Here is a 25209-nt window from a genome sequence, read left to right as displayed (position 1 = left end):
GTATAGTGCTCTCTCCCAGTGCATTTCCACATAAAGTAGACTAATTCCTGCCTGCTCTTCTCCCACAGACATGTATACACATAAATCAGGTAGTATAAAATTCTGAAGGATATGTCTGTTTATATGTATTGCTAATATGTAACACTTTCCTTCAGTATTTTGTGTGTATGCCTTCTCATCTAAACTATAAGTTCCTTACTTCAAGGATCCCATATTATTTTATCATTGTGTACTAGAGCCAACTAGGAGAAAGAGAGAGAGGGAGAGAGAGAAGAGGAGGGGGAGAGAGAGAGAAAGGAAGGGAGAGAGAGAGAGGGGAGAGTGAGAAAAAAAAATGTACCAATAATTAGGTGGTTAACTTAGAAGAAAACACAGCAGAATTTAACTGTTGCCAAATTCTGAAAATAATTGTAATACTGAGTTTATCTAGCCATTAAAGATCCTTCCACCCTCACACACAAAACAACTTTTGAAATCTGAAATACATATCTTCTAGAATACAATGAATGTAATTACAATAAATGGAAATACAGTAAATGTAATTTTTGTACTGGAGACAGAACCATGATTTATTAACAACAGCTAGCACTTCAGTGGTGCTTGCTTTATCTAGACACTCTTCTTAGTGCCCTGCATATGTTTAATCATTTAATCCTCTCACAGCGATACCTAAAAGTAGTTACTGTTATCATCCCCATTTTATAAATAAGGAAACGGCGGCAAGGTGATGTGAATTTATTCACAAGGTCACCCTGCTAGCAAATAGTGTAGCTGGGATTCGAACCCAGGTAGCCTGACTCTCGAGTCCATGCTCTTAACCACAAACAGTTAACATTTCAGCCATCATTACACACACACACACACACACACACACACACACACACACACACAGATTCACTCCAAAAGAATATACTTCGTAGAGTATAAAGATTAAAACAAGCACTCCAAAACCAAATTGACATAAAAAATTGATCTCTCATACCTAAGTGTAATGAAATGAATTTCAAACTGTGAAGCATCCAGTAGTAATTTCATCCGTGTGAATGAAACTAAATTCTTAAATGATTACCAGCTTGTGTGCCATGTCTCATTGAGTATCTTTTCTGCCAGATGACAAAAGCTGTCTCATAATCTTGGGATTATTTTTGAGTTAGAAGGAATTAAGTGATGTACGTCTTTTGTTAAGTAACTTGAAGCACTCTGTCAGATTCAGCTGATTAAAAGCCTTAATGAGAGTCTCATTTGCTTTCTTATATTAGTGTGAGGATGTTATTGTTCCAGATTTATCATTTGTAGTTTTTTAAAATATAGGGTGAGAGAAACAGTTTACTAATCTGAAATAATTTATGATGCCAGCAGATATTGTAGAATCAAATTTGAAAATGTATATTGAATGCTATTTCACTTGGTCATTTTGAAATTAACGTTTTTTGTAGTGTTTCAGATTATGAAATATAAATGATTAGTTTATTTGTTCTCTAAGCATGCTTTTTTGGTAAAAGCAAAAAGTGATTTGCTTCTTGGTTACCAATTTTTAGAATGTAAAATCTTAGTATTTATTTTGAAAAGTGAACATTCCAGAAAGGATAATAGAGTATCTACTACCTAGTAACTTTTTATGTACCTTTCTGTGGGTCCATGTGTATCCAGAATCTCCTACCAATTTACCTTAAAGCCCAAAGAAACCTAGAAGCAAATATTAGAGCAATCAAGTTCTCCTGAAATTGTGTGAATATTTGAGTCCTATTAAAGGAGAATTTGTCCTCATTTTAGTTCAGGTATGCTCTTCTACCTTCTAACTTGGTTTAAACAGTTTAAACATTTTTTAGGTTACAATTAAAGGCCTTTAAGTGTTGCATACATTTTGAAAAGGTGTGTACAACTGTGAAGAGTAGATTTTTGGCTCTTTTACACTGATTTTTAGTCTAATTAAACTAAATTTGAAAACTTTTGAGTTGTAGTTCCTTTTTGGTAAAAGGAGTTTCCCAGTCGTTGTAATTTGAAGTACTTGAATATACTAGGTTGGATGGATATCTTAAGCAGAATTTGCCTTCATAATTATAGTCTTTATTATCTCGAAATAGCTTAATATTTCATTTAATTTAGTACAGAAGAATGAAGGGAACATATTTTCTGAATTATGTATATTATAGGGTTCCCTGGAAGGTCACACAATCATAAAATACCTTAAGAATTTAAGGATATTGCTCTTCTGATTTAGATAAACATAATTAATTCTAGCATAATCAGTTATTAAATACTTTTAAATATCTAGCAATTGAGATTAATAATAAAATATTGGTATAAATAAAATATTAGTATTTTAGTATATAATTTAGTTTACTTTAGTATAAACAAAATAGGTTTTGAAGAGAAATGCATGTTAAATTCATAAATTTCAGAATATGTTTTGCCAGTGTACTGAGAGAGGAAAGCTGTTTTATTTTTCTATATTAATTTAGAAGACCCCTAATAATTTTTCTAGTGGGCGTACAATTCCCAAATATACTAGGCCCACAGTTGATCTGGTTTTATCATCTTCAGAGAAATGAATTCCTCTACATAATGAATTTTCCAGATGACTGAACTTTACTTTTACAACTGAAATTTTTTTTTAAGTTTAACCATTTCCTAAATTTCTATTAAATGAATTACCAATGTCATTGCCTTCTTAAGCACAGAAGGCTGAATATAATTTAAATGTTTGCTTTATGACTCAGAAGCATCATTATGAACATCAGTGATTGAACTGTGATACATTACAGTGATGCCTTTGGGAGACTTGAAGTATGTAAGACTGTTTGCTCCATATACTTAATGAATGGTTCTGAACTACTGTGTTTTTGAGGCATGTGTCTGCTCTTGATTGTTTTTTGACTTATCTCGACCACTTGACTCTTCTTAGTGCAATATGTCTGACCTTAATCCTTGCTTTTACATCCCCTCCAGATTTGCCACATGTAATCTGAGTAAATAGTCAAAAAAAGGTTCTCAATGAAGGACTTTCCTGGTAGTAAAGATCACAAATATGAGGATATAGGTGTTGTCATATCTGTCTTGGGTTTTTTATTTTAGAGTTAGATTTTGGGTTTTAGATTCTTGTTTCCCTAATTAGCTATGTTGAAGAGTTGGAGGAGGAAAAGTAAGAGAAACATTTATTTTTGTGCCTACTTTGTGCCAGACTTTTTCTGGATAACTTATCTCACTGAATCTTCACAACAATCTTATGGGTAGATATTATTTTCTCATTTTACAATGAGGAAAATGAGAATTAAGGACTGATAGAGACAGGACTTAACCTGATTTCAAATCTTCTCCCTACTTTCCACTAATCATATCATATATGCTGCCTTTCCACTCTGTTGTGCTGCTTGACATTGTTAGATAAGCGATTTTTGGTTAAATTAGGTGTTAACTTGTATAAGTCTCAGGGTTTCTAATCCTTGGAGTAAAGGCAGTTTTGAAGTAGGACTAACTTAGAAAATAATAATCTTAAAAGTAGTTATGTGCAGTTGTTGATCTCTGCTTTTTTAATGTGTTATAATGTGAAAGCATATTAAAAGTATGTCAGTATTAACTGTGAAGTTTTTTTCACAAGGGAGGAAAATTGGGAACATACTCATTTGAATTGTGAATGACAAGTAAATGATAAATGCTATACCCCTGGGCCAGCTTTTTGTAGTTATTGCTTCATAGTTCAGCCACATCATTTTATTTGGGTATTCAGGTAGTGGTAGTAGGAAACTACTAACCCTTGTCTTCAGGGTTACTCTGTTACCTGTAAGGACGTGGAAAGCAAAATGAATGACTAAATGAATAAATGACGATAGATAGGATAGGTTTATTTATTTATTTATTTAACATCTTTATTGGAGTATAATTGCTTTACATTGTGTTAGTTTCTGCTGTATGACAAAGTGAATCAGCTATACATATGCTTACATCCCCATATCCCCTCCCTCTTGCGTGTCCCTCCCACCCCTCTAGGTGGTCACAAACCACCAAGCTGATCTCCCTGTGCTATGTGGCTGCATCCCACTAGCTGTCTGTTTTACATTTGGTAGTGTATATATGTCCATGCCACTCTATCACTTCGTCCCAGCTTATCCTTCTTTCTCCCTGTGTCCTCAAGTCCATTCTCTATGTCTGCATCTTTATTCCTGTCCTGCCCCTAGGTTCTTCAGAACTTTTTTTTTTTTTTTTTTAGATTCCATTTATACATGTTAGCATATGGTATTTGTTTTTCTCTTTCTGACTTACTTCACTCTGTATGACAGATTCTAGGTCCATCCACCTCACTACAAATAACTCAATTTCATTTCTTTTTATGGATGAGTAATATTCCATTGTATATATGTGCCACATCTTCTTTATCCATTCATCTGTAGATGGACACTTAGGTTACTCCCATGTCCTGGCTATTGTAAATAGTGCTGCAAGGACCATTGTGGAACATGACTTTTTTTGAATTATGGTTTTCTCAGGGTATATGCCCAGTACTGGGATTGCTGGGACGTATGGTACTTCTATTTTTAGTACTTTAAGGAACCTCCATACTGTTCTTCATAGTGGCTCTATCAATTTACATTCCCACCAACAGTGTAAGAGGGTTCCCTTTCCTCCACACCCTCTCCAGCACTTTTTGTTTGTAGATTTTTTGATGATGCCCATTCGGAATGGTGTGAGGTGATACCACATTCTGGTTTTCATTTGTATTTCTCTAATGATTACTGACGCTGAGCATCCATCCTTTCATGTGTTTGATGGCAATCTGTATATCTTCGTTGGAGAAATGTCTATTTAGGTCTTCTGCCTGTTTTTGGATTGGGTTGTTTGTTTTTTTGATATTGAGCTGTGTGAGCTGCTTGTATATTTTGGAGATAATGCTTTGTCAGTTGCTTCATTTGCAAATATTTTCTCCCATCCTGAGGGTTGCCTTTTCGTCTTGTTTATGGTTTCCTTTGCTGTGCAAAAGCTTTTAAGTTTCGTTAGGTCCCATTTGTGCGTTTTTGTTTTTATTTCCGTTTCTCTAGGAGGTGGGTCAAAAAGGATCTTGCTGTGATTTATGTCACAGAGTGTTCTTCCTATGTTTTCCTCTAAGAGTTTTATAGTGTCTGGCCTTACATTTAGGTCTTTAATGCATTTTGAGGTTTTTTTGTGTGTATGGTGTTAGGGAGTGTTCTAATTTCATTCTTTCACATGTAGCTGTCCAGTTTTCCCAGCACCACTTATTGAAGAGGCTGTCTTTTCTCCATTGTATGTTCTTGCCTCCTTTATCAAAGATAAGGTGACCGTATGTGCGTGGGTTTATCTCTGGGCTTTCTGTCCTGTTCCATTGATCTATATTTCTGTTTTTGTGCCAGTACCATACTGTCTTGATTACTGTAGCTTTGTAGTATAGTCTGAATTCAGGGAGCCTAATTCCTCCAGCTCTGTTTTTCTTTCGCAGGATTGCTTTGGCTCTTTGGGGTCTTCTGTGTTTCCACACAAATTGTGAAATTTTTATTCTAGTTCTGTGAAAAATGCCATTGCTAGTTTGATAGGAATGGCATTGAATCTGTAGATTGCTTTGGGTAGTAGAGTCATTTTCACAGTGTTGACTCCTCCAGTCCAAGAACATGGTATATCTCTCCATCTGTTTGTGTCATCTTTAATTTCTTTCATCAGTGTCTTATAGTTTTCTGCATACAGGTCTTTTGTCTCCTTAAGTAGGTTTATTCCTAGCTATTTTATTTTTGTTGCAATGGTAAATGGGAGTGTTCCCTTAATTTCTCTTTCATATTTTTCATCATTAGTGTATAGGAATGCAAGAGATTTCTGTGCATTAATGTTGTATCCTGCTACTTTACCAAATTCATTGATTAGCTCTAGTAGTTTTCTAGCAGCATCTTTAGGATTCTCTATGTATAGTATCATGTCATCTGCAAACAGTGACACCTTAATTCTTCTTTTCTGATTTGGATTCCTTTTATTTCATTTTCTTCTCTGACTGCTATGGCTAAAACTTCCAAAACTATGTTGAATAATAGTGGTGAGAGTGGGCAACCTTGTCTTGTTCCTGATCTTAGAGGAAATGTTTTCAGTTTTTCACCATTGAGAACGATGTTGGCTGTGGGTTTGTCATATATGGCCTTTATCATGTTGAGGTAAGTTCCCTCTATGCCCACTTTCTTGAGTTTTTATCATAAAAGGGTGTTGAATTTTGTCAAAAGCTTTTTCTGCATCTGTTGAGATGATCATATGGATTTTCTCCTTCAATTTGTTAATATGGTTTATCACATTGATTGATTTGCATATATTGAAGAGTCCTTGCATTCTTGGGATAAACCCCACTTGATCATGGTGTATGATCCTTTTAACGTGCTGTTGGATTCTGTTTGCTAGTATTTTGTTGAGGATTTATGCATCTATGTTCATCAGTGATATTGGCTTGTAGTTTCCTTTTTTTGTGACATCTTTGTCTGGTTTTGGTATCTGGGTGACGGTGGCCTAGTAGAATGAGTTTGGGAGTGTTCCTCCCTCTACTATATCTTGGAAGAGTTTGAGTAGGATAGGTGTTAGCTCTTCTGTAAATGTTTGATAGAATTCGTCTGTGAAGCCATCTGGTCCTGGGCTTTTGTTTGTTGGAAGATTTTTAATCACAGTTTCAAGTTCAGCGTTTGTGATTGGTCTGCTTATATTTTCTATTTCTTCCTGGTTCAGTCTCGAAAGGTTGGGCTTTTCTAAGAATTTGTTCATTACTTCCAGGTTGTCCATTTTATTGGCATATAGTTGCTTGTAGTAATCTCTCATGATCCTTTGTATCTCTGGAGTGTCAGTTGTTACTTCTCCTTTTTCATTTCTAATTCTGTTGATTTGAGTCTTCTCCCTTTTTTTCTTGTTGAGTCTGTCTAATGGTTTATCAATTTTGTTTATCTTCTCAAAGAACAATGTTTTAGTTTTATTGATCTTTGCTATTGTTTCCTTCATTTCTTTTTCATTTATTTCTGATCTGATATTTATGATTTCTTTCCTTCTGCTAACTTTGGGGGTTTTTTGTTCTCTTTCTCTAATTGCTTCCGGTGTAAATTTAGGTTGTTTATTTGAGATTTTTCTTGTTTCTTGAGGTAGGATTGTATTGCTATAAACTTCCTTCTTAGAACTGCCTTTGCTGCATCCCATAGGTTTTGGGTCATCATGTTTTCATTATCATTTGTTTCTAGGTATTTTGTAATTTCCTCTTGGTTTCTTCAGTGATCTCTTGGTTGTTTAATAGCGTACTGTTTAGCCTCCATGTGTTAGTTGTTTTACAGTTTTTTTCCTGTAATTGATATTGTCTCATAGCATTGTGGTTGGGAAAGATACTTGATATGATTTCAATTTTCTTAAATTTACCAAGGCTTGATTTGTGACCCAAGATATGATCTACCATGGAGAACGTTCCATGAGTACTTGAGAAGAAAGTGTATTCTGTTGCTTTTGGATGGAATGTCCTATAAATATCAATTAAGTCCATCTTGTTTAATGTATCATTTGAAGCTTGTGTTTCCTTATTTATTTTCATTTTGGTTGATCTGTCCATTGGTGAAAGTGGGGTGTTAAAGTCCCCCACTATTATTGTGTTACTGTCGATTTCCTCTTTTATAGCTGTTAACAGTTGCCTTATGTATTGAGGTGCTCCTGTGTTGGGTGCATATATATTTATAATTGTTATATCTTCTTCTTGGATTGATCCCTTGATCATTATGTAGTGTCCTTCCTTGTCTCTTGTAACATTCTTTATTTTAAAGTCTATTTTATCTGATATGAGTATAGCTACTCCAGCTTTCTTTTGATTTCCGTTTGCATGGAATATCTTTTTCAGTCCCCTCACTTTCAGTCTGTATGTGTCCCTAGGTCTAAAGTGGGTCTCTTGTAGACAGCATATATATGGGTCTTGTTTTTGTATCCATTCAGCCAGTCTATGTCTTTTGGTTGGGGCATTTAATCCATTCACGTTTAAGGTAATTATCGATATGTATGTTCCTATGACCATTTTCTTAATTGTTTTGGGTTTGTTTTTGTAGGTCCTTTTCTTCTCTTGTGTTTCCCACTTAGAGAAGTTCCTTTAGCATTTGTTGTAGAGCTGGTTTGGTGGTGCTGAATTCTCTTAGCTTTTGCTTGTCTGTAAAGCTTTTGATTTCTCCATCAAATCTAAATGAGATCCTTGCCGGGTAGAGTAATCTTGGTTGTAGGTTCTTCCCTTTCATCACTTCAAGTATATCATGCCACTCCCTTCTGGCTTGTAGAGTTTCTGCTGAGAAATCAGCTGTTAACCTTATAGGAGTTCCCTTGTATGTTATTTGTCGTTTTTCCCTTGCTGCTTTCAATAATTTTTCTTTGTCTTTAATTTTTGCCACTTTGATTACTATGTGTCTCGGCGTGTTTCTCCTTGGCTTTATTCTGTATGGGACTCTCTGTGCTTCCTGGACTTGGGTGGCTATTTCCCTTCCCATGTTAGGGAAGTTTTCGACTATAATCTCTTCAAATATTTTCTCTGGTCCTTTCTCTCTCTCTTCTCCTTCTGGGACCCCTATAATGCGAATGTTGTTGCGTTTAATGTTGTCCCAGAGGTCTCTTAGGCTGTCTTCATTTCTTTTCATTCTTTTTTCTTTAGTCTGTTCCGCAGCAGTGAATTCCACCATTCTGTCTTCCAGGTCACTTATCCGTTCTTCTGCCTCAGTTATTCTGCTATTGATTCCTTCTAGTGTAGTTTTCATTTCAGTTATTGTATTGGTCATCTCTGTTTGTTTGTTCTTTAATTCTTCTAGGTCTTTGTTAATCATTTCTTGCATCTTCTCAATCTTTGCCTCCGTTCTTATTCCGAGGTCCTGGATCATCTTCACTATCATTATTCTGAATTCTTTTTCTGGAAGGTTGCCTATCTCCACTTCATTTAGTTGTTTTTCTGGGGTTTTTTCTTGTTCCTTCATCTGGTACATAGCCCTCTGCCTTTTCATCTTGTCTATCTTTCTGTAACTGTGGTTTTTGGTCCACAGGCTGCAGGATTGTAGTTTTTCTTGCTTCTGCTGTCTGCCCTCTGGTGGTTGAGGCTATCTAAGAGGCTTGATGGGAGGCTCTGGTGGTGGGAAGAGCTGACTGTTGCTGTGGCGGTCAGAGCTCAGTAAAACCTTAATCCACTTGACTGTTGATGGGTGGGGCTGGGTTCCCTCCCTGTTGCTGTGGCGTCAGAGCTCAGTAAAACCTTAATCCACTTGACTGTTGATGGGTGGGGCTGGATTCCCTCCCTGTTGGTTGTTTTGCCTGAGGCAACCCAACACTGGAGCCTACCCGTGCTCTTTGGTGGGGTTAATGGCAGACTCTGGGAGGGCTCACGCCAAGGAGAACTTCCCAGAATCTCTGCTGCCAGTGTCCTTATCCCCACGGTGAAACAGAGCCACCACCCGCCTCTGCAGGAGACCCCCCAACACCAGCAGGTAGGTCTGGTTCAGTCTCCCCCAGGGCCACTGCTCCTTCTCCTGGGTCCCGATGCACACATTACTTTGTGTGTGCCCTCAAAGAGTGGGGTCTCTGTTTCCCCCAGTCCTGTCAAAGTCCTGCAATCAATTCCCACTAGGCTTCAAAGTCTGATTCTCTAGGAATTCCTCCTCCCGTTGCCGGACCCCCAGGTTGGGAAGCCTGACGTGGGGCTCAGAACCTTCACTCCAGTGGGTGGACTTCTGTGGTATAAGTGTTCGCCAGTCTGTGAGTCACCCACCCAGCAGTTATGGGATTTGATTTTACTCTGATTGCGGCCCTCCTACCGTCTCACTGTGGCTTCTCCTCTGTCCTTGGACGTGGGGTATCCTCCTTGGTGAAGTCCAGGGTTTTCCTGTCAATGATTGTCCAGCAGCCAGTTGTGATTCTGGTGCTCTCGCAAGAGGGAGTGAGAGCACGTCCTTCTACTCCGCCATCTTGGTTAATCCTCTCTATATTGAGTTTTGAATGCACTATATACGGAGAACTTTCAATACGCCTTCGTAATTACGTTTTCTTTAGAATAATTTAAAATCAGCTTTCATTTCTTGAGTCAATAGAGGTAACTGCTATTATGTAGGTAGAGAAGAAAACCTGGTTTCTCAAGAGTTGATGGTGACGTGCTGCTGGTCCCTGGAAGTGCGTGAACAAGCACCGGAGGTTTCGGGGGCTGAGGGAAGAAAAAAAACTTAGGGAAATATTTTTCATTTGAATTCACTCTTTACCATCTTGATAATAGTTCTTTTGTTTCCTGAAAAAACGGGGCAGTTTAATCTTTAAATTTTTTTTGCATTTGCTTAAAGCATTTCAGTTATCATTTTCATTTATGTGCCTTCACATATTTTATATATAAATGCATTTATCTTTATACCTTCATATTTGTCCCTGGGGCAACAGAGGAATAGTGTTCCAGAATTGCTTACTTATGCCAGCTCTTGTTGATCTGAGATTTGTAATTCAGCTTTCCTCCAAGGATTTTGACACTTGGATGTATTCTGCTGTATAGAAATGTACATGAATTTCCTTTTGCAATTAATTGGCTGGCAACTGAATTGTCTATTTTTAACTTACTTGTTTTCATACTGATGCTTGGCTTGCAATGCCACAAGCAAACCACATGTTTTATCTTTACTCATTCTTTTATTCTTTATAAAATGTGTCTATTTTCTTATAAGGATCACACATTGGTAATATTATTTTTGTCCTGGTAATATTATTTTTGTCCTTCTAAAAGTAATGTCTCTGAATGTGATGGTGAAGAATGGTAAGTGGAATCATTATGTCCAGAACATTGCTTACATATTGACATCATGTTTCTTTCTTCATTTGAGCACCTGTTCTCCTTTGGAAATTTACTTGTTTTCATAGATATTTCAGATATTTCATCCTCCTTACTTGATAAGGAAGTTTATATTTTTTTCTATCTCTCTGTATATGTACATTGAACATGCATATCCATCTCCATTTGATTTCAGTTCTTTTGTACTTTGATGATTTCTGGATCCAAGTTGGAAAAAATATGGACCTAGCCATTCAAGGTCCACCTCTTAACTTCTTTGCTATCCTTTGCCACTGCTGCTGCTTATCTTGCATCTCCTATTGGTAACTGAATGCTACATTTATAATCAGAATTATTTCTCTTCTGTGACATTTGCCATTCTTTTTCATCCAGACTATGATCTGCCTTCTGATTTCCATGGAATAATACAAGTGGCCATTACTATACTCCTTCAAGTGCTAGAAGCTTCCAAATATTTTGAATTTTCTCTTATTTTTCTTATTAGGGTGCAGCATAGATGCCAAGCAAGTTGAGGAACAATCTGCAGCTGCAAATGAAGAAGTACTTTTTCCTTTCTGTAGGGAACCAAGTTATTTTGAAATCCCTACAAAAGAATTTCAGCAACCATCACAAATAACAGAGAGTACTATTCATGAAATCCCAACAAAAGACACACCAAGTTCTCATACAACAGGTGCAGGGCATGCTTCATTTACCATTGAATTTGATGACAGTACCCCAGGGAAAGTAACTATTAGAGATCATGTGACAAAATTTACTTCTGATCAGCGCCACAAATCAAAGAAGTCTTCTCCTGGAACTCAAGACCTGCCAGGGATTCAAACTGGAATGATGGCACCGGAAAACAAAGTAGCTGACTGGCTAGCACAGAACAACCCTCCTCAGATGGTATGGGAAAGATCAGAAGAGGATTCCAAAAGTATTAAAAGTGATGTTCCAGTTTACTTAAAAAGGTTGAAAGGTAAAGTGAATTGATCATTTTAGAACTTGCTATTTTATGGTAAAGTTCAGTCTTCACAGTTACCAAACTACTATTAGATAAATAATTATATGGTATAAAGCTTCTGCATTTTTGAAGGTTTATATTTGATTTTAAAGCTCAAAAGCCAGCCATACTGCCCACATCCAACTTACTCATTCAAAACAGTCTGCCTTCATTTTCTTGCCAAAACCAGATTGGTTTTGTAAATTTGTATGTATGCCATTAAATATGTTTCTTTTTCTTATGGAAATAAAAGATTCATTCAGTTCACCAGTGGAATTCCCTAGAAGGCAGTTCTCATCATTTTCTTGACTTAAGGAAAAGATATATTCAATTCTGTTCTTCTCTATTACGTGCTTCCTGTAAAATGGCAGTATGTAGATTTTGAAAGTTTTAAGCCATTGGATAATGGGCTGACAGTTCTACTTTGGTAATATAGTCACATTGTTGGTAGAGTGTTTCAAACTGTTCTCAGGTTATTACTCATGTCATGAAACAAAAATTTTTTTGTTTAGAGATACTGGGAATTAATTGAATTAAGAATTTTTTCACTAGTAAGACTTTTGTAAAAATTGTAGTTGAATGTTTATTTGTGAAATAATTATTATATATGTTTTATTAGTATAATACTTGACCAAAGTTAGTAAAATCTTTCTTTATACCTGTACATCGAAGTATCAACTGATCATTTTTTTCCATTGATTTTGCTAATTAAATTAATTTAGAATTTTCTGAATACAGTTTTACGTTACTCTATCTTAATTTTATTCAACAAGCTGTCTATAAGGGAAAAGATTGCATGTTAATCTGACCATTCTGTTACTATACAAAAAGTTAAAGAGCTTTAAAAGAACACTCGTTGAGGTCAGAGATTATATATTACTTACCTTATATCTCTTTCCTGGGGCTTGAGTATGTGATAGGTACTCAGTAACTTGAATAAACAATGAATGACTTCACTATCATTGACAAGACTGACCCTGGTTTAACCTGTACTTTATGGCTTGGGATTCTGTTCAGCTAATGAAGAAATACCTATTTCTGATTTACTTCTAAGGCATTTCAGGATAGTGAGATGGTGTGACTACCTAATTCTTTGTCAGGGCCTATTTCTATATTTAATTATAATCATAAGCAATTACCTGGCATATGAACTTTTAACATGTGATTGTTGTCTTTACTCCTACTAGATAATAACAAATATATAATTGAGACCTATACCTGTATTGATATATATAGGTTAAAGCTCACAAATGAAAGCTACCCATTTGTAAATTGATCATTTTTATGAATTGGATAAGATAATACTGATATCCTCGTATAATGTAAAAAGTACTGTGAACTTTGAAAATTTAGAAATGACATCATCTTTTTTAGACCACCCTTAATAAACATAAAAAACTGAGCTAAAATATCCTTTTAAAAGCCACCATTAAAAAGTACCTTTATGGGACTTCCCTGGAGTTCCAGTGGTTAAGACTCCGTGCTTCCACTGCAGGGGGCACGAGTTCCATCCCTGGTGGGGGAACTAAGATCCCGCATGCCACTCAGTGTGGCCAAAAAAAAAAAGAAAAATGAAAAACAAAAAACTTTTATTACATCCTTTTATCATAACTGTATTTTTAGTTGTAATAACTATTTTCTGTTTTAGCTGTTATTTTGATTCCATATAGAGGCATTAATGCTCACATTCACACTGTATTTATACATTCGTTATTAGATATTTAAGAACCTTACCAGAAATTATACAAATTATTATTATCCCTCAAAGTTGATTTATAAGTAGATATACATTCTAGTATGTTGCTATTGCTTAGAACCCTGCTTTTGGATTTGCTGCCTTCAGGCCATTTTACAAACCATCCAAGAAAATGTCTTTGTGAATATAACTCATTTTTGATCCAAGATAGATCCATTTTATTTCTTCAGACATATTTATGAATGACATTTTACTTTTCCCCAAAGTCAGAGCTGCCATCATTAGATAAAGATTTTCCACAATTTAAGATATCAAAAGTATATATCTAGTCTCTAGATAAATATAAGTATAGCAAATTGTAACAATTTTACAATAATAGACTTTCAGCAACTGCTTAGTCAAAAACTTGAAAGTAGGTAAAACAAAACAACTTTGCTCCTGCAAGAGTGAAGTGCACGTGCTTTGGGACAGTTAAAGAAAATAATGTTCACAAAGCCCATACACTTTTACCCTTTAGGAGAGTTGCAGCTTTTTTTGGCCACAACTCCTGACTAGGTTACAGCTAATCTACCCTTAAAAATACTGAAAGAACTTCAACATATTAATGCCTGATTAATAATAGACAAAACAGAAAGAATCTTGTTAAGAACAGTTCCCAGTGATTTTTTGTTGTTGTTAAGTAAGAACAGAAATTGCAGTTCTGATCAGATGTGTTATCTTCTATAACACTGAGAAATGCAAAAAGAATAATAATTTTTGAAAAAAGAAAATGGCTAATCTATAGAGAATTTTTAACCTATAACTTAAAGAAAAGATACTGAAAGGACCTGACACCAAATAAGTGCCAAATTTTTGTATGGTGTTACAAGAACTAAATTCTGTAAAGATGGCATTTTCATATTGTGTACGTGTGTGATATGGGTTGTCTGGTCTTACTACACATGAAATGTGGGAGTTTAGTTATTTACAGCTCTCACAAACTGGATTCCTTTTCAGTGCGTCCAGTGCAATATGAAATAGGTTGTACAATGTCCTGTTTTTAATGAGTTTTGTATTTGAACTAGTAGTTTTGTTTGGTTCTGCATTCCATCTGCCTATCCCTAGCTTAATTACCAAGGCACAAATTCCATTAATTAAATTAAACACCATTTTTTTCCTTTCAGATTGCATTTTCAGTAGTTGCTACTTTGAAGAAAGATTTCAGATTTAGTCCTGGAAGTATTGGAATACACGTGGTTGACTAGAGTAATTTATAGCTTTCTTCTAAAGAGCTATCATTTAAGCCCTCATTTGTGATTCAGCCCTCATTTGTGATTCAATCTAAAACATGCATAGAATAACTCTTGACTTTCCATTAAATTCATGCTATAATAATATAATAATTGTAATTTGATTTTTTCTTCTAGTGTACTTATTATTTAGATAATAAGAATTCTAAATCAGTGAAAAATCAAGTAATTTTCATAAACTTTCACATTTAATCCCTAATAGAACTATGAAGGGTAACAAAAAAACCTCTGGTAGGAAGCTGATGTTTTCAAAATTCAACTACAGTATTCTAACTTGACTCTATATGCTTAACAGAGAAGACATATTTTTATCTAGTTATATTTAGCATCATGCCATTTGTCTGGTAGATTTATGTAGGATTTCATAGACTGTGCTTTTCCATGCTAGGCCTTTTAGCATGCTTTATTTAACTCGCTGAAGCCACCAGAGTTTAAATGAGCACACATGCAAAATTGCAAAAATTCTCATAGCTAGAAAGAGGTTTGTAAAGAATTGTACAATAATTGGTGGAAACTACAAATTTGCATTTTTATATTAAAAAGGCAAGGTATGCTATACTTTTGGAAGTTTTGAACGTCACTGAAAGTTAAGTTTCATCACATTTTTTATGGCATTTGCATTCTCTTTTCCTGTGTAATGATAAGCACTTCAGTGGGATCACACTTTTTTCTGTCTTTTTCTCTCTAATGCTAAAAATAAATTTTTGATTGCTTAAATAAGGTATAAGGTTTAAAGGCAGGATAAATGTTTAATGTTATAAATACAGACTGTCACAGATGATATAGCATTGCTTATCTGTTAAGGCATTGGTGAACCATTATAAAGTTAAAATTTGGAGAAAGAAAAGTAATCCTATTCAGTTGTTTATAGAGGACCCATTGTTGGTTGATAAAATTTGAATGTAAGCATTGCAGTTGAGGGAAGTTTGCAGAGCCTGTTACTGAAAAGAACATATGACTTTTGATTGAAAAGGGGAAGGGGGCAAAACAAGCAGCACCTTTGTATGTGCTTCTAATTTTCTACATGGGATTTTTTCCTTCTCTATTATGCGGTTTCTTTTTTGTGTCCAGGAAATAAACATGATGATGGTACACAAAGTGACTCAGAAAATGCTGGGGCTCACAGGCGCTGTAGCAAACGTGCAACTCTTGAGGAACACTTAAGGCGCCACCATTCAGAACAGAAGAAGCTACAGAAGGCCCAGGCTACTGAAAAGCATCAAGACCAAGCTGTTGTAAGTCAAACTGCTTTTATGATTGCATTCTTTGATGAAGACAGTCCCAGAAAAAGAAGGTCATATTCTTTTACTCACAGTACGGGAATCTTGTGTCAGGAAACTACTTATACAGCACCACATACAAAACTTGAAAAAACAAAATCTCCAACAGCAGATGCCAAAGTGGTTTCTTTGTCTTTACAGACTAGCTCTGCGCACCACAGAGGGGGGCATGGTGTTCCACATGGGAAATTGTTAAAACAGAAATCAGAGGAGCCATCGGTGTCAATTCCCTTCCTACAAACTGCATTATTAAGAAGTTCAGGGAGTCTGGGGCACAGACCAAGCCAGGAGATGGATAAAATGTTAAAAAATCAAGCTACTTCTGCTGCTTCTGAAAAGGATAATGATGATGACCAAAGTGACAAGGGTACTTATACCATTGAGTTAGAGAATCCCAACAGTGAGGAAGTGGAAGCAAGAAAAATGATTGACAAGGTAAATAATTGAAATTTGGGTATGATATTAGTTTTCGCGTGGTGTATTACTATTGGAAATTACTAGAGAGTATAAAATGTTTTCATGTAGTCAGTATCTTGAAACTTTAGGATTTTGTTAGGGAACTGCAAGACTAACAATAAGACCAAAATGCTTTCTGAGTTTATTCTGCTTATATTCTGAATTTGCCCGAGTTTCATATGTAAAGTCCTGTACGTATAAGCTGATTGGACCTTTTAAAGTTGTATAAATTTAAGATTGACTTTTCAAATGCTATACTTTGGCCATTCTCACTTTGCATTTATTTAAAAACTAAAAATCAAAACCAGATTGCTATGACTCTGTTAATATAAACATGAACATTAACTGATAATAAACAAAGGTTTCCTGCCTACTAATTTCATTTTGGAAGCAGATGAAAATACATATGTTTTAATCAATTTTGTTCTTTTTCCTTAGTTTCTTCTCTTAATTTCTATTCAGTGCTGTCTGTGGTGATAGAAAAGTGTATAAAAACAAAATCAGTGTGTTTATGATACTCTGAGTTTAACCAAGTGTATACCTAGTCATGATGATTATTTACATTTCAGATTTGTTTTTTGATGTTATTGGTTAATGTGTATAATGATTGTTGTATGATTTAAAAAGTAGTTTTGCTTCCAGTAATGGAAGGTTGACTTTAGAATCAGCTGTATATTTTATCCCCTGGAAGATAGAAACATATATTTGGCTAAACATTAATCTCTTGTTTAAGTTCTGGTTACTCAGCACGTGAGCAGCATTAGCATCATTAGGGAGCTTGTTAGAAATACAAAATCTCAGGCCCATCTTAAACATACTGAATCAGAATCTGCTTAAAAGCAGGGTTCATATGCACATTAACATTTGAGATGCACTAGTTCAGATGATGAGTTTACATAGTGGTCTTTTAGAGAGTAGACAAGGTAAATAACCCTTGGGGATACAGGAAAATTATTAGGACTTACGTTTACTTTTTTTTAATATATATAAATTTAATTATTTTATTTATTTTTGGCTGCGTTGGGTCTTCGTTTCTGCGCGCGGGCTTTCTCTAGTTGTGGCGAGCGGGGGCTACTCTCGGTTGCAGTGCGCAGGCTTCTCGTTGTGGTGGCTTCTCTTGTTGTGGAACATGGGCTCTAGGTGCACGGGCTTCAGTAGTTGTTGCATGCGGGCTCAGTAGTTGTGGCTCGCGGGGTCTAGAGCACAGTCTCGGTAGTTGTGGCACATGGGCTTAGTTGCTCCGTGGCATGTGGGATCTTCCCCGGCCAGGGCTCGAACCTGTGTCCCCTGCACTGGCAAGCGGATTCTTAACCACTCCGCCACCAGAGAAGCCCTGGATTTATGTGTACTTTTTTTTTTTTTTAATTTATTTATTTATTTTTGGCTGCGTTGGGTCTTCGTTGCTGCCTGCGGGCTTTCTCTAGTTGTGGCGAGGAGGGGCTACTCTTTGTTGTGCACGGGCTTCTCGTTGTGGTGGCTTCTCTTGTTGTGGAACATGGGCTCTAGGTGCACGGGCTTCAGTAGTTGTTGCATGCGGGCTCAGTAGTTGTGGCTCGCGGGGTCTAGAGCACAGTCTCGGTAGTTGTGGCACATGGGCTTAGTTGCTCCGTGGCATGTGGGATCTTCCCCGGCCAGGGCTCGAACCTGTGTCCCCTGCACTGGCAAGCGGATTCTTAACCACTCCGCCACCAGGGAAGCCCTGGATTTATGTGCACTTTTTTTTTTTTTTAATTAATTTATTTATTTTTGGCTGCGTTGGGTCTTCGTTGCTGCCTGCGGGCTTTCTCTAGTTGTGGCGAGGAGGGGCTACTCTTTGTTGTGCACGGGCTTCTCATTGTGGTGGCTTCTCTTGTTGCAGAGCACGGGCTCTAGAGCGCAGGCTCAGTAGTTGTAGCGCATGGGCTTCGTTACTCTGTGGCGTGTGAGAACTTCCCAGACCAGGGCTTGAACCCGTGTCCCCTGCTTTGGCAGGCGGATTCTTAACCACTGCGCCACCACGGAAGGCCTGTGTTTACTTTTAACTTCATAGTTTTTATTTCTATTTAGGAGTGTGTTCTATAGTGTATGTATGTAATTTCTAATATCCATTTATTGAGGAGCACATGCTCAAAATTTTTTACTGTTGGGGTATAGACCTCCAAACTTTTGGAGACCCATTAATTTAGGAAATAGATGTTATGAAAGTTGTTAATAAGCGAAATAAAGCAATTAAGAAACAGATAAAGTGATTTTTCTGATTATATTGAAGGAAATCTAAGAACACGGTGGTAGCAATAGAAAATGACTCTTGGTGATTTCGAATTATTTTCATCATTGGGAATCAATAATGACATTTCTTTCGGATTATTCTAAAGTTTATAATTTTTCCTCTGGTTATTGAGAACAAGTATAGTGCTATTTAAAATACTGTCAAATAGAAAATAAAAGGATAGGTTTCGAAAAAAAAAAGAGAGTGCTAAGAAGTTTTAAAATTCAGATTAATATTAATTTTATCCTATTATAGCTTTGTTTGGTTTATGGATATTTCATTCATAGTTATTGATGTTTTCTCTATTAAAAGATCTTACAGTGAGGGGTTATATTGTAGTATTTAAGAACGTGAACACTTGCAGGCAGACAGATTTGAGATTAAGTGCAAACCCTACATGTACTAGATATAAGTACATTGAGTAAACTCGAGTAAACTAACCTCTTTAAGCCTGTGTTTATTTTTTTAATAAACTGGAGATTTCACTAAGTTATGAAAAGAATTCAATAAAATATATAAAAGTCTTATTACAATGCCTATCTTATACTAAAAGGTCTATAAATGTTAGCTATGTTATTACCCTTACTAGGAGTTTCCACATATGAATCTCTACACTAGGTATTGATTAATCCTGAAAAGTTCCTCAGCATTGAAAGGGCCAAATCTGAAGCTCAAGTGGAAGGTACAGTGCAAGGGAATAGCCTGGCCAGAATAGCAGAAAGCCAAGAAAGAAGTCACTGTTGCAGATGAGACTCTTTAAAAGTAAACTGCTGGATAGAGAGAGGGACCACAAAACCTGGTGTATACCTGCTGTCTATAATTATCATAAGCATCTTTTTTTCATTTTCAAAAAGAGCCCCAGTTTCCATGACAAATTATATGGTCAAACTATGGATAAAGGAAACCAAGATTTTAAAGCAGGATTCATTTAAGGGAATAATGTCAGGATGTGACTAAGTAGATAATTCAGAGTCATTCTTGGTTTGTATAAACCAGAAAACAAAGCTAAGACCGTAAGTCTAGGGAAAAACAAGAATCACTACATTATCTTGTGAATACCAAAGAAAAAGAGCTGAGATTCTACTAGCTGTGGTTAAAGCTAGAGGTCAGATTCAGGCTAACTAAAGTCAGGCTCTGGGGAAACAAATGTCTGAAGAAAATGAGGTAACCTGTGGGCCTGAAGAAAACAAAGACCAAAAATAGTCAGAATCAAGGCATAAGAAGGACTTTGGGAGGATGGGAGTAGATTCAAGCATCATATCGAATTGCTTGGGTAAGCTCTGTCATCCATTTTCTCCCTTTTGAAGTTAGGATGTGTGGGATGGAAGTTGGGACCATCAGCTGTTGTCCGTCTGAATTTAATTGTTGTTTGGTCCTGAAAAAATGTGGTCTCTTTCCCTTTTTACTCCCTTATTTGAGAGCTGGTTTATTTCATTAATTTATACTTTTATCAACCTTTATTCAACATCAACCATGTGCCAGGCTTTGTGTTAGGAGAGAGAGATTGAAACTGAAAAGACAGAGTTCTTCCCCTCAATAACTAAGTATGTGGAGGGACGGAAATACACAAGTGAAAACATATGAATTAAAAACGGTATGATGAATGCTTTGATAAACAAACTGTTCAAGGAAGGGTACCAATAGCTTACGTGAGGGGATCTCAGGTTAAATATCTTTTCCTCAGAGAAGTCTTTAGCTATCCAATCTAAGGAAACCTCCCTAGTCATTGTCAAATCAGCTTGTTTCATTTTAATCATAAGCTTTTTAATCAGTTGATAGTTTCTTATTTATTTATCTGCCTCCCCACTCCACTATAACACACACACGCATGCGTCTGCACACAAGAATATAAACTTCATGACTGCAGGAACCTAGTGCCTGGTATATAAAATGTCCTCAATAAATATTGAATTTAATTGCCAACTGAGCTCATTTTGAAACATGTGGAATTAATCCTTTAACAGGTATGGTCAAGGAGGGTTTTCCAAAAATATGGAGCAACCTTTTCAAAAGCACAGGAGGGTAGAGGACTTGTTCAGAGGACCACAGTTACTTTTAGAGAGATGAGATTGGACTAGATCTTGAAGGCCCCTACATATCATACGAAGACCTTTAGATTTTTTAATGCTAAAGGCAGTGGTGAATCATTGAAAGCTTTTAAATCTGGCAGTGATGTGCAAATCACTGTTGTAAGTGTGAAGAATGGATTGAAAATTGGAAAGGCTGGAAGCAGAGAAGGCAATTAAAAAGCTGCTGACATGTCCAGTAGTCAGTTGGATATAAAGGTCTGGATCTTAGGAAAGATACAAAGGTCTGGGCTAAAATAACAGTTTTGGAATTATAAGAGAGTAGATGTGAATGCAGAATAATAGATGAGATCACTTGGAAAGAATGTATAGCGTGAGAAGAGGCAAAGTATGAAATTTTTAGCAACACCAGTGTGGGTGGACAAAGGAATAAGAGTGAATAAAGGAGGATCAAACAGAGGACTAAGAGAAAACCAAAAGAAAATAGTATCTTGGAGTCAAAAACTCACTTACTCAAAAAGTTGAGTAAGCAGCAGTGTTACATGATACACTGATATTAAATATGATAAGCACTAGAATGCCTTTTCAGTTTTTCCCCAAAATACATTGTATTTCTGGGTCTAGAGAAGATAAGCAGAACATATGTTTCCATCTTAACTCAGGAGAAGTTGCATACTGTTAAAATGTGATCTCTTTAAAGAGATGATCAAGCTGAAATCCTATTATCTTTTTCAGTGTTGGTTGTATTGTTAAGTAGTTAAAAGGTGCTGAGATATCCACACCCCAACCCCCAAGTTATGGGATTACAGCATTTTGGTTTGTACTTTTGTGTTGTGTGTTTATCAGTAGATAAGCTTATTTTATGCTTTGTCCCCAAATTTACCTTTTATAATATTAACACAAATGTCTGTTATTTATAAAGAACTCTTAAGTTTTACATCTAAGCTTACATGGAGATGCGCTATAATAAGAAAGTGCTGTTAACTGCCTGGATTAAAGGTAATTATCTTCCATTGCAATGATAATCTCCCCTGGACCTCCCTCCTTTGACTTCCCTATGGTACCTAGAGAACCCATCATAGTACCAGTTTCTTTCCCCACTCCTTCGTCCACAGTTCTGCCGAGGGAAGAGGAGGATGTTGTCAGGGCTGCTTCATAGCCTTTTAAGCTAAATGAGGAAGATTTGTAGTGAAAACAGAAAGCTAAATATTAAATGAAAAGGAAAAAATTGGTCATTGTAGAGGGCTTGAGGTTCTTTTGAAAAAGTATTTCTCTTCTCCATAAATTTCATACCATAGACCAGTTCTTCCAGATACTTCTCCTTTCCTGAGTTTTGACTCCCCAAATACCTCTTATTAGCATATTCTCTCCCCTCATGGGGCCTTGTATCTATCAGTGCTGATTCTGTAGGCAGCAGGTGGTAGGGAAAAATCCAGAACCAGAAGAACTATAACAAGACTGGAAACGTGGAATGAAGAACATCTACAGCAGTGCGTCAGCCCAGAGGAAGTCCGTGCTGAGAACCTAGATCCAGGTTTAAGCAGTTTGGAATGGAGATATTCCAAACTCTAGTTCACAGCAAGATTTTACATTAGGTCCCAGTCAGAGCCAGGGAACCATGATAAACCAGAGTCAGAATCTAGGTAGAGCGTGCCAGTTAGAACACAGAGGAAGGAGGCATGTTCAAAGTCCACTCAAACACCCAATCAAGATGTATGGGAACTAAAGGATAGGAGATCAAATAAGAGCTTGAGTCGTAAGAGAGGACATTGATAACAGAGGCTGCATTTGGATTTTGACTTAACATTTTTTTCTACTTCCTGTCAATCCAGAAAATAATCTGAGTTAATGGGCCAAAGCAAATAGTGGTTCTTAACAGGTAAATTATGACAGCTTGATTTTTCTTCCTCTTATACTAATCTTCTTTCTTGCGGTCTCTTCACTGAACAATTTTTTTTTTAATTTTCTATCAGGAGAATTTACTTTTGGTCACTCTGATTGATGCTCCTCTCCCCTTCGTAGCACCCCATGTTCTTCTTAGGTATAGGAAACCCTATCCTGCTATATTAATTCCCAAAGCTTCATAAGGGAACCCTCACCTTTTTTTCAGTCAAAAGCTTAACATTTAATAGGTTTGCCCCTGTTTTCCTTTCTCTGTTATTGTATGCGATCTTATTTATTTTCCTGCTTTTAAGGGGCTTTCCACTTACTGTGCTCTAGTCTAATGAGCTCTTCCCTGTGTGGTTTTTTTGTTTTGTTTTGTTTTTGCATGCCTACCTCCTTCTCATAATTTACTTTCAGAGGCTTTTTTTTAACCACCCTACCTAAAATAGCCCTAGCATTCCCCTCTTACTACCATGTTTCATTGTCTTTATAGAACTTACCTCTAGCTAGTTTACTTTCTTTCTGTCCTTTCTAGAATGATCTTATTTGCCTTGACCATTTCTGTATGTCTTGTGCCTTGAACAGTGCCTGGTATGTAGTAGACACTCAATATCTGTTGAATGAATGAATGAGAAAGAAAAATTTTTGACATGCTTTTTTCATTTTTATCAATATTTGTATGTGGTTAGCTATATATTAGCTAAATTATTTCATTGAATTTATAGATTGGTTAAATCCAGTCAGGCCTCCACAAACAGGTTTTCCTGTATTTTATGTGCTGAAACTAGTTTATATCTTGATTTCAAAGTAACTTGTTAAAATGTATAATTTAAAACCTTGTATGTTTTATAAGCTTCTCTTTGTACTAAGAAACATGATTTCTTGTACTAAGAAACATGGTTGTGTCAGAAGAAATGTATAAGTTTCAGGGGAATTGCCTTGATTAGTAGAAAACTAGAGATACCTTTGCATTTCTAGCGGTACCTACCTAACGACTTAGTGCTTAAGAATCTGTTTGGCAAAGAAAGGAAAGGTAAGATGGTCATTGATGAGCAGTCAGATTTTAGGGATGAAAGAAAAGAATTCATGACAATGAAATAAGCCATAAAGAGGAGAGAAATTGGACATTTTAACTATAGAAGCATTAGAGTAGACCTGAGTGTGATTTGAATATACAAAAGGAGGAGCTAATAGAAAAAGAATCGTAAACAGTGATGGAAAGGGAAGAGATTGTGGCTGTAAGACTCCTAAGGAATGGGAAGAATCAAGGATGTAGGATAGATTTTGGGAGAGGACAAAGATTTACCCAGACAAAGGTGAAAAGGAAGAAGATAAGGCCAGATAGTGCCCTTTTTAAAAAACGGAGGTAAAATTCACATGACATTTGCCATGTTAGCCATTTAAAGTGTGCGGTTTATTGATTTTTAGTACATTCACGGTGTTATGCAACCATCAGCACTGTCTAATTCCTGGACATTTTCATCACCCTAAAAAGAAATCCCATACCTATTAAGCAGTCACTTCAGATTCCTCCGTCCCCCAGCTCCTGGCAACCACTAATCTACTTTCTGCATCAGTGGATTAGCATATTCTGGCCATGTCATATAAATGGAATCTCATAGTATGTGGCCTTTTATGACTTGCTACTTTTCACTTAGCATATCTTTTCAAGGTTCATCCATGCTATAGCATGCATCAACACTTCATTCCTTTTTATGACTGAATAATATACCATTGTGTGGGTATACCACATTTTATTTATCCATTCATCCATTAATAGACATTTGGGTTGCTTCTACCTTTTGGCTATTGTGAATAATGCTCCATGAGCATGCATGTATATGTGTTTATTTGTATACCATGATAAATTATAAAATATCTCTCCTACCCCCATTCTTAACTCCTTTTTTTCTAACAATTTTGTCTGAATTTTCCATTTAAAAGTTGATTACAAATATGTTATAAAAATAACAATGTTAAACATTCAGAACAGTTTATTCCACTGAATTTGTGGGACTTTCCATTTTAAAAATGAAATTAGAGTTTCATGGAAAATTACAAGTTAAAAAAAATTCTCCTCTATTAAATCTTCCTGATTTTGTTCCCTGATGTTAGTGGCTAGCATTCTGCATAGTTCTTGAACTATTTATGTGTGAAGTGATTTCCATAAGCCATGGGAACCTCTACTATTGATTTGAACTGGTAGAGACCCTGCTCTCCTTACCCAGGAGGTCGTTGCTCATTGAAGAAAGAGACATTCTCATCATCTGAGGGTGAAACTTGAGTGCATTTTTACTTAGACACTTTGATATGATCAGTATACTAATGCAGTACCATTCTTCCGTTGTTATTTTAAAATAGGCCTACAAAAGCTTGATATTTAACCTATTATGTTTCTCATTTCTGTGGGAAGATAAATTCTGAATTTCAACTGATCTGGAAAATTTTTTAGCTAATAAATAAAAGACTATTGCTATTGAATTGCCATTTTGCTCTACATTTGTATTATCGTATTTCTATGCCTAAGTCTTCTCCCTTCCCCCACCCCT

The 25209-nt window shown here is 36.2% G+C and overlaps 1 protein-coding gene across 11 annotated transcripts in view; it reads left to right on the top strand.

Annotated features, from left to right (window-relative positions):
• The window catches only part of CEP170 (centrosomal protein 170), a 145151-nt gene that overhangs the window by 78419 nt on the left and 41523 nt on the right, over positions 1 to 25209 (top strand). For 8 of the 11 annotated variants that reach the window (XM_036862940.1, XM_036862962.1, XM_036862950.1 and 5 more), the window contains exons 8-10: positions 11280 to 11756; positions 15837 to 16000; positions 16187 to 16480. In XM_036862940.1, the coding sequence (XP_036718835.1) occupies positions 11280 to 11756; positions 15837 to 16000; positions 16187 to 16480 (935 nt within the window). The remainder of the gene's footprint in view (positions 1 to 11279; positions 11757 to 15836; positions 16001 to 16186; positions 16481 to 25209) is intronic. The other 3 variants (XM_036862997.1, XM_036862987.1, XM_036862978.1) reach the window with 1 other exon arrangement.

This window comes from Balaenoptera musculus, chromosome 1, assembly GCF_009873245.2.
Source record: "Balaenoptera musculus isolate JJ_BM4_2016_0621 chromosome 1, mBalMus1.pri.v3, whole genome shotgun sequence".
In the NCBI taxonomy this organism is placed as follows: domain Eukaryota; kingdom Metazoa; phylum Chordata; class Mammalia; order Artiodactyla; family Balaenopteridae; genus Balaenoptera; species Balaenoptera musculus.
The sequence above is the reverse complement of the archived record's forward strand: the minus strand, read 5'-3'. Positions and strand labels throughout refer to the sequence as shown.